The 10,545-nt window shown below is 35.1% G+C and overlaps 1 protein-coding gene across 1 annotated transcript; it reads right to left on the reverse strand.

Moving 5' to 3' along the window:
* Window positions 1-4,279: 4,279 nt before the first annotated feature.
* On the reverse strand, window positions 4,280-7,579 carry LOC126591222 (triosephosphate isomerase, cytosolic-like). The gene is made up of 9 exons (XM_050256805.1): window positions 7,413-7,579; window positions 6,964-7,039; window positions 6,690-6,813; window positions 6,519-6,603; window positions 6,282-6,414; window positions 5,977-6,071; window positions 5,178-5,256; window positions 4,600-4,682; window positions 4,280-4,505 (listed from the first exon to the last, which is right to left on the reverse strand). The coding sequence occupies exons 1-9, from the start codon at window positions 7,449-7,451 to the stop codon at window positions 4,455-4,457; spliced, it is 765 nt and encodes a 254-aa protein (XP_050112762.1). The 5' UTR covers window positions 7,452-7,579; the 3' UTR covers window positions 4,280-4,454.
* Between the last annotated feature and the right edge of the window lie 2,966 nt (window positions 7,580-10,545).

Raw genomic sequence — 10,545 nt, forward strand, 5'->3', positions numbered from 1 at the left:
GACCCACTTGACCAGGGTCCCACGCAGGGGCATGTCTGCCAAGTGTCGTACCAGCGGAACTGTGGAACGTGGCCCAGAAGTCGGCTGGAGGGAGCGAGCCGAGAATAAGCCGTGGGAGCTGAGCTGGCTGTCTGGAACGGTGCCGTCAAGACGACTTCGAGAACTTGCGTAGCAAATTGGAAGAGTAGCGAGAAAGCAATTTTAAGTTGGCCACAAATTATTAATTCACGTATCCATAATTATCCTTGTCAAAAAAATAAAATAATTAACAAACAAAATAATTACTTGATTCTTTTCCTTTGGAAAAAATGTCGAGGAGACTCATCGAGACATTTTAACTTTCGTCTAACATTTTAAACAATAATTACTTGATTCAGTGAAGGTTTCTTTGTTTTAAAAAATATTTTTATGAAAAAAAAAATCTCGTTTTCATTTGTTAATTTTTTATTGATTAGTAAGGGGATAGATAAGGTGAGTGAGCATTGCTTTTTGTTTCAAAAATGAGTTGAAGGAGAAAGAAAAAACAAGAGTTGAAATATGAAATGAATTGGAAGGGTATATTACGAGTAAACACTTTTTTTATGATGATTGTTCTGGTGACGAGTGCATAATAACTTATTTGAAGTGACTTTTTTCTTTTGTAAATATTACGTGTTTAAATGTTCCCTCTTCTCATAATAATATTAATATATTTATGAAAGCAATGTCCAATGTGTGTGTTAAAATGAACAACCCCAAATTAAGGGAGATGAATAAAAAGCAAATTATATTATACAACGTAAGGCTAGAACTGTGAGAAACCAGTCAAAAGGTGATGCCAATATGTAGACTCGAAAACGAGATTGACGGGGAACTAAAGTCAGATTCCGTACATTCTCATTGAATTACTTTTAGAGAGTTTTAACGAAAAGCTCACGATACTGTTCATTTTAACGAAAAATCACATTTTTACACTAAAAAATCAAACATGATACCATTCACTTTACCCTTTATTTTGTCTTTATCATTAAAACTCAAAGTTTTCAAGCCATTTTCATTAATTTTTCTTTACTTTTATGTCGCCATGCATATGATAGTGTATTTTGTCAAGGATGATATAAGGTGGCTAAATAATGGGATTAGGGCTGTGGATGCATAATAATACACATGTTTGAGAAATGGAAAACCTCGAGTTAAGGCTCACAATCCTAAACCCTAAATCATAAACCTAAATCCTAAACCCTAAACCCTAAACCAAAACAATAACCAAGTGACACATAAAAAAAAAACATTTTAATGCTCACATCACAAAGAGAAATGATATGATGCATATAAAAATGGATGGACTATCAATTTAGTTTCTGAATTATCATTTGAGTGAAAATTAGGTCTATAAACTATTTTATTAGAAAAATCAGTCATTGAATTATAAATATCCGCCAAATACATCCCTAATATTATATTCGAATCTGCTATATTCAATTTTTCATTAATTTAAGTCACGTTACTTGTATGTAATACACGTTAGAGGGTAGATTGACAATTTTTCAGAAAGAAATAGTACATGAAGTTAACTTTGGAGGTAAATTAGATGTTAAATTCGTAACCTATGTGAAATGTTAATGGCTTGTTGGCGAGAAAAAGACGGTATTACAGTCTAAAATGTGTTAAGTAACTTAAGATTAATTGCTAAATTCTTAAATATTACAGTCTAAAATGTGTTAATGGCTTGGTCTATCTAACTACTTTAAATATAATAGTAGAAATGAAAATTAGCAATTTTTAATAAATTTAGGAACTTCTTTCACCGAAAAAATAATTTAGGTACCTAATAACATTGTCATATGTTTGTAAGTGAACACCAAGCAGACAACAAATCAAAATTAACACAAACTACTGAGGTAGATTTTCTTTTCTTTTCTTTTTGTGTGGATCTACTTACTGAGTTTGAACCTTTTTGAACATATTCAACGTCCAATATTCTTGGATCAGGATCCTCTCCTGAGCAGATAGAGAGGATCCTCCTGACCAGGCCCATCGGGCCGTTCATTTTTTATCTAACGGTTATAATTATTATAACTTTTAGAGGGGCCCCCTGTTTGTAACTATTGGATAAAAAATGAACGGTCCGATGGGCCTGGTCAGGAGGATCCTCTCCATCTACTCAGGAGAGGATCCTGGTCCCAATATTCTTATCTACATGCGCCGAATCAAAATTTCCTTTTCACCATCGTGTGGGATAAGTAGTTAGATAGACCAAGCACACAGTTACAGTAGTGTTTCAGTTTAATAACGCAAAAATATGTATAGTAAAATTAACATGACATTGTACTGGACTGAAACGTCATTGTGATGTACTCAGTACATTAATGCATTTGAACATTAAATATTAAGAAACAGGACTGCCCTATTTTTCTTTTGTTGGTTTAGCTGTTTGAATAAATAAGCAAAAGAGATTAATCTTAGCTTAGCCAACAAACAAATAAATGTTATCGGATCTACTAAACTATAAGTACAAGTGGAAAAAGCACTTTAAACCACATGTGCTTTTACAACTTTTTGTTGGTCTAAGCAGATATGGGTTGGTGTTAAGACTCTGACATAAGATTAACGAGTGTCGGTTGTTATTTAGTATTGGTATTAATCACACATGTAAGGGAAAATCACATATCCACCTTAAAGTGCTCCTTCCACTTCACTGCATATGTAAATTGCCCAAAAAAGCAATTAAAACCTCATTGTATATAAGCCACAAATAAGATAAACAAGTTATTGACACTTCCTGAATAAAAGAGTACAGACAATATTTAGAGATTGCCAACACCAGTAGTGTGTGAGTGCATGATGCAATTTCACCATCATTCATTTGTGTCAACATAGAACTGATACTAGCACAACTCGTAGTATTTATAGACGAGTTGCATTGCTTTTACGTGTCAATAATACGAGCATAGGAGTATACGAGTGGAAGGCGAAGTTCACTCGACGATATTTAGCAATTCAGCAAAAGTCAAATACTAAGTGACGAAACGACCCCCGGCTAATGCCGGTCCTGAGAGTGTGCAAGTGATGCCACCGCACAGGACCCCCAAATTCGGAACGACCCCGATTTACGATTTTACTTTACCTGTATATTTCATATATAAATTTAAACGTGCAACAATATACTAAATTGTTCTCTCAGTGCAATTGTCTTGAGCATATTATCCCAGATCCAGGAACTGGGTTTGAGTCTTCCTAGTGGTGACTTTTTTGTGTGTTATTTTTAATTATTTTGGTATCTAAAAGCATGGTTTAGTGTTTTATTTTAATTTTTTTTTTGGTATTTAAAATAACAGCATGGTGTTTTGAACCCAAAAACTTAGGGGAGGCAAATAGGCACCTAGCTACCGCACCAAGATTTTTTTCTTTCTTTTATATTATCATTTTTATGATTAAAAATGTAAAAGAAAACATAGCAACTATAATGTTAGACCTTTTAAGGGTTTTATTCATTTTTTTTCTTTTGTATTTATAAATAAGGAGTTTCTAACTCAAAAACATAGAGATGCAAATAAGTACCTAACCACCAGTCCACCACACCTAAATTTGTTTTGTTTTGTTTTTTTATCTCAATTCATACATAATCATAAAAATTAAAATGTAAAAGAAAACATAGCAATAAAAATTATATACAATTTAAGGGTCTCTGTTAAAGTCTCGCACAGGACCTCAAACATCTTAGGACCGGCCTTGCCCCCGGCACAAGACCTCCGATGGTCATGCTTCAAATGAATGTTTTGGGACCGTACAAAACGGTGTACTACAGGCCGCTCTTATCTGCAGATGAATTATTGCAATGACAACAGTCAACCGACATTGTGCACTCAGGCTCATTAGGTCAATGCGTTTGACATTAAGCGCACTTGAAATAAATAAACTATTGCAAACAAATTATCATATTTTTGTCGACCAGAAAAATATTCTTTTTGATTCAAATACATATTAGCACTCTAGCCAAATCCGAAATTTTATATCAAATATAAATCGCTCTAGAGTTCAATCCAAGAACCAAATCACTTACAGAGAAAATATGAAAAGCGAAAAGAACCCCAAATGAAACACAACTGCAAAACCAGGTACACATAATCAAGTCTCCTTTTAAGGTTTCGACACTAGAGAAGGCAGTATTCTATGGTAGGAGAGATTCTTGTGTCCGCCGGTCAGTATGCCATGACAAGACACAATGAGGTCGGAGCCGGGTGCTTATGACAACCCGAAAAATTTCTCTTATAATCAGGCCTTCTGTAGGAGAAAAACATTTTATCTACAAATTCACAATCATACTTCAACTGAATCAAATTACATTCGTTACAAAGGAATTGTTACTTATTACATTGAGAGTGTGCTCGGCAACACAACCACAAGGTTTTCCTTATTCGCAGCTGATACAATTATAAGTTTATAACTCAAAGGCTTTTTTTTTCCTCTTGACCTCAATCATTCTTCTTCACTGTAGCTGACTCGATAATGTCAATGAACTCCGGCTAACCAAAGAAAATGCGCGTGAAAGAATCAGAAACCAAACTTGAAGAGAAACCAAACATATAATTGAGACGCGGCGCAGAGAAAAGTTATCACCTTAAGGGAAGCTCCGCCAACCAAAAATCCATCCATATCTGGCTGTGTTGCCAACTCCTTGCAGTTTGCTCCATTTACAGAACCTGACCGTGATTGCATGCGATTAACAAATTTTTGCACAACCAGGAGGAATTATGTCGAGTGATTCACTCCTCTCGACAATTGGTTTTATTGTGTTCATTTTGTGCCACGCGGGGATATTTATCTACACATATGACTAAAAGAGTGAAGGGTGCATCTTTATTGGTTCTCAACCTAAAAGTTGAAGCAACCCAAACAACAAAATTGTTTCCGGTTTATCTTGGAAAAAACAGTTTGAATTCTCAGAGATCAATATATTTCAGATTCTGGTTTGATCTTCAGTATTCTGTATTCAGGTATGACTAACAGAGCTGAACCACTGCAATAGCCAACCACCCCCCACCCCCCACACACATGATAATAAGATGATTCCTTTTTAAGTTTTAACACTTATGCACAACTTGCTTTTTTAACTGATTAGTCAGTAATTTTTACACTTCTCTCCAGATAAAAGACATAGCACACACATAGTATTCATACTAATATACGAAGAATACCTCCATAAATAATTCTGGTTGATGCAGCGACTTCAGCGCCAACATTGTCATGAAGCCATTTCCTCAATTCAAAATGGACCTGGTAAGAAAGCTCTTCAGCAAACTTGATATACAAGACTTGTGGGGATCTAACAACTGCTTATGAGAAATGAGACTGTTTATGCAAAAACTTAACAAAATATAGAACATCAAACACACAAATCACATATATTACATTCAGATGAGGATCGAAGAATGGGATTGTAAACAAAATTGTACACAAGTGAAATCATATTGGAAACTGTTCATTTGTTTCCCAGTAAAAAAAGAATGAAATAAACCAATGTAGTTATACTATCATATACATCAGTATGACAGAACCAGCAACTATAAAAGGATTCTCCTCTCAAAGTTCCGAATCTGGCATAAATGTACTCAACAAGCTAACATAATATAAACTGATGTCCTACATAAAGGTCATCGATACTGATGTAGTGATGTTACACAAGACAGACAGATGTATTGTTTACGAATGTAACAGACTTACGAGGGCACTGGAATTCCAGATGTGACAATAACAGTTCTTGCAAGCATAACAATTCACCATATCAGCATTGTAATGCATACAGCATGAGGTTTTTTCTCAAAGCGCTAACATTCGCAAAAGCAAGATTGCTCTATGAATATACCTTTACAATAAAATATCAATTTTAAACAGGAGTCACACCTGAGCTACAGCATCCTTGCAAGAACAAGGATAACATTCACTGAAACAACAAAACATACAAGATAAAACAATGTTTCATCCATCCAAACTTACTTCCTGAGCCTGAGCAGGGCTTGCAACCTTGCCAGTTCCAATTGCCCAAACTGGCTCATAAGCCAAAACAATGTTCTCCCAGCTCGATACTTTAACTGGAAGAGAAAAAAGAGTCAACTCAGCTGGTCAGGTATCAAGCGGAAAGAAACGAAGAAAGTCATACGATGTAAACCTTGCAAACTTAGAACCCAGACAGAAGCAAAAATCAGAGATCCTGGAACCAATCGGTACTATAGGAATGCCTCCAGACACCCCAAAAAACATAAGATACAAAACAATGAACATGGGAAATCTTTCTTCGTCACCTGCAATTGCTTTTGTTTGCGCGGAAACAACAGCCACTGTAGATCCTGATTCTCTCTGCACAAGAGTCTCCCCAACACAAGCTATAACCTTTAAGCCTTGAGAAAGTGCATAAGCAACCTTGTCCCCAACAAACTGGGTGGAAACAGAACCACAAGAGCATAAAGGATTGTTTAAAGCTGTACTCTACCACAAGCCGGAAAGAGAAGACTCAAAGGTCGTATTGCATCAGTTGTTACCTCATTGGACTCATTTAGAATAAGTCTTCTTTCAGAGTGACCAATAATTACCCAGGGAATGCCCAAATTCACCAGCATCTCCGCACTGAGCAAACAAGAAACCGATCATTTTGCGAAAATTACTTGTTCCGTAAAATTAGACAGGGTTTGATAAATAGCTCACAAACATACCTAACCTCTCCGGTAAAAGCACCACCTTTCCGCACCCAACAGTTCTGTGCCGCGACATGGAAATCAGACCGCAATAAACTTTTCACTAAAGAAAGAAACACAAACGGAGGGCTCACAACAACCTCTGCAATAACAGAAAAAACCACAACTATATCAAACATCGAAATACTTTCCCGACAAATGAGCTTTCTTTACATTGTATTTCTTCAAAAAAGCTACCTGTTGTTAATCAAAAAGTCGAAAACAACCAGCTAAACCAAAGTCTAAAACTTACCCACAACATCTTCTGAAGGGACTTCAGCTTCATTCAATGTAGTAATAATCTTCTTCACCTCTGCAGTTGTCCCATTCTGCAACAAATAAATAAAGTAATAAAAGGTTTTTTCAAATATAAGCCATTGATAACATCACAATTTAGAGAAAAAACACTTCAAGCTAAATACTTTTGGTGTTTTTTGCTTTCTATTTTACTAAAAAAAATGAAAAAAAAAACCCAGAAACCACAACGTTTGTGATACTTATCACAGATTCCAACCCAACATACTTTTTTTATCTGAAAATTCACACAAATTCGAAATCTTCAAAGCTACGAAAAATCTATACAAAACGAGACATCATTCTAAACCCACCAAAACAAACCAACGTCTAAAAATTGGAAGGCACTATTCAAGAACGAAAAGCACAGTAGGAAATTAGGAATCACGAAAAATAGAAGAGACATACGCATTCCCAGTTGCCACCCACGAAGAATTTTCTGCCCATCTTTTCTTTAACTGTGATTATTAACAACTCCAATTGAAGATCAAGGTTCTCTGTTTTACGAGTTAAAAACTTGCGTCTGGAGTCCTCTGGAATCTGGCTTTACTTTTGTATTTTGTAGTGCAACTGTGTATATGGAAGGCAGCTAGCAATGATATTGTTTAAATTCGTATTTAACGAGAAACGAACTTAAAATTTCTCACTTATACATGAAAAAGAATATCATTAAATTATAGTACTAAGTGGTTACCTACTATTATTTTTTAAATATCTAATATGTTATTTCCCAATCCACTATTATTTTAAAAAAATTGAAATGATATTTCACCAATTATGAAGTTTCATTCCACGATAATTTACCAGCAAATAAATGTCCTTGAAATGGTTATTGTGTGATTATTGACAAAAAAAATATTCAATTATCATTAGTTGTTAGTTTTTTACCTTGCATCTACATTTTTTTTCCATAATTGCTTCTGTCCTAATCTTTATGCATTTTTGCAAATTGTCACTCATCTCATATCTCATGTTTTAAACATTGTAAATTCATACCTTAACTTAAGAGGTAGTCTCTTCAAATTTTATAACCTTCTTGGTAATTTATAGTATTTCTTTATTTTTAATTAATAAAATATAATTTATTATATTTCGTTTGTTCATCACGTAGTCTAATTTTCAGCTATAGGGTTGTTAGTCAAGTCTATCTAGCGGTGGTTCCCCACCAAGATTCAATCGAGATGTTACTTGCCATTTTGGTTTCATCCTTATCAATATATAGTTCTAGAGATGGACACGTTGTAATGTATTTTGTATAAGCTTGTATGGTCAACTAAAATGACACTATCTTGGTAATAATTTTAGAAAATCAATGAAAACGGACTCACAAACCTTTATTTTAATTTCGAAAACAATTCACGAATTTTCTTTAATAAGAAGGATAAGAGGTGGTGGCAATTTCGTAAATAAGTTAATGTTGCTAGTTTTATGAAAAAACAATTGTCGGCATCGTCAAACTTCAACTTATTAACGACACTTTACCGTCTCCACATTTTTGTCCTCATTATTACTAAAAGTTGCTAAAGTGTTTTTTGAAATTGATGCTATTAACATTTAAGTGACAAATTGTCACATCTCGGCCCGAACCCTCACCACATTCCGAGCTCGACTCCGCCATAGCACGATACTGTCCGCTTTGGGTCTCGACCATGCCATCATGGTTTTGTTTCTAGGAACTCACACGACCACATTCAGAGCTCGACTCCGCCATAGCACGATACTGTCCGCTTTGGGTCTCGACCATGCCATCACGGTTTTGTTTCTAGGAACTCACACGAGAACTTCCCAGTGGGTCACCTATCATAGGATTGTTCTTGCGCAAACTCGCTTAATTTTGGAGTTCCGACGTAACCCGAAGCCAGTAAGCTCTCAAAAGGCCTCGTGCTAGGTAGAGATGGGAATATACATATAAGGCTTACATGATTCACTCCCTTGGGCGATGTGGGATGTTACAATCTACCCCCCTTAGGGGTCCGACGTCCTCGTTGGCACACATCCGGCCATGGATTAGTTATAATACCAAATTGTCACATCTCGGCCCAGGCCCCCACATCCCTGGCTCGACTCCGCCGTAGCACGATATTGTCCGCTTTAGGCCCCGACCATGCCCTCACAGTTTTGTTTCTGGGAGCTCATACGAGAACTTCCTAGTGGGTCACCTATCATAGGATTGCTCTCACGCAAGCTCGCTTAATTTCGGAGTTCCGACGAAATCCGAAGCCAGTGAGCTCCCAAAAGGCCTCGTGCTAGGTAAATATGAGAATATGCATATAAGGCTTACATGATCCACTCCCCTGGGCAATGTGAGATGTTACACAAATCCCTAGTATACCATATTTGAGCAATTTCTTTTGTATATTTTTCTTTTCTTTTTTTCATTTCTTACCATATATTTTGTATATCTTTTTATATTAATCTTGTTATGTTCATTTTGTTTTGAACATGATAAATGCAAAGAAGCAAAATCAAATATACTTTAATTTTTTGTTTCAATTTCTTTCATATTTATGCATAAAAAATCCTTCTATATCAGATTTGTTTTTTAAATTTTGTATTATTCTAAGGCTAGATACAATGTATAAAGAAAAAACATTCCCATATATTCATAAATACTATGTTGAGTTATTGAAATAAAGGAAAAAAGAAAATTTGCACGAGGCTTTTTAGAAAAAATATATCATATTAAGAAATGTTACATTTTTTGTTCATTCATAATTTTATAGCCATAGTTGTCGAGGCCTAACTCATGGTAATCCATCCCACAATTTTAAGGGCTTAATTATGAAAATAAAAATAAAAATAAAAAATTTCAACTTTCTCGATCGATGCTGAGATGCTAGTGAATTTGGGCTTCCTTGGTCATTTGTTGCTACTCACATGTTGTTATACACCCATCAGTATGCTTTAAATAATAAAATTTTATTATTACTAATTTCAAACATGTTTAACATATAATAGACTTCAATTACTTGCTACTTAGTACTACAGTTTACATTATTGTTAGCCTATTGTAAGGTTAAACCCACCCCTCCTCCTTAATATAAATGATATTTTGTTCAAAACAAAAAAAACAAAAATTTCAATGTACTTAAGGTACCATTGTTCATTCTTGTTGTAACCGATCTATGTGATTGCCCTTAACGTACTTCTTTCCATACTTTTTGGATTGATGCGGTATTCCAAGGTATTCTTTGACAGACTTTTCGGAACGATATATTGTTCCTTCCAGGCTTTTATAATACTGCACAAAAATGTTAACGCGTGAGTTAGTTTTTATGGAAAAGCAGTTACACATATTCAACAATTGCATATGTGAATTGATAAAATTGACACGCTCTCTTTAATATTGGGAAGGCCTACGATTGTATCCGGGTCTCACTTGTATTGGAAAGTGTATGAACAACTATGTCACTATTTGCGCTCACAAAACATGTATACTTGCTGAAAAACTTTAAAATAAAGGAGAACTTACCGATGTGTGTGTGTGTATGCCATATTTGTATTAGAGAGTGAGTTAGTTTGATGTGTCCAAATTGTGTGA

This window comes from Malus sylvestris, chromosome 11 (genome assembly GCF_916048215.2).
Source record: "Malus sylvestris chromosome 11, drMalSylv7.2, whole genome shotgun sequence".
NCBI classification, from domain to species: Eukaryota; Viridiplantae; Streptophyta; class Magnoliopsida; order Rosales; family Rosaceae; genus Malus; species Malus sylvestris.

What these genes read in the sequence shown, in the direction of transcription:
- LOC126591222 (XM_050256805.1), bottom strand. Translation starts at nt 7,451, where the DNA reads ATGGGCAGAAAATTCTTCGTGGGTGGCAACTGGGAATGC. An exon ending in TTCTAAATGAGTCCAATGAG is followed by an intron (nt 6,415 to 6,518) that starts GTAACAACTGAT and finishes GTTTCCACCCAG; the next exon opens with TTTGTTGGGGACAAGGTTGC. An exon ending in GCCCTGCTCAGGCTCAGGAA is followed by an intron (nt 5,257 to 5,976) that starts GTAAGTTTGGAT and finishes CTTTCTTACCAG; the next exon opens with GTCCATTTTGAATTGAGGAA.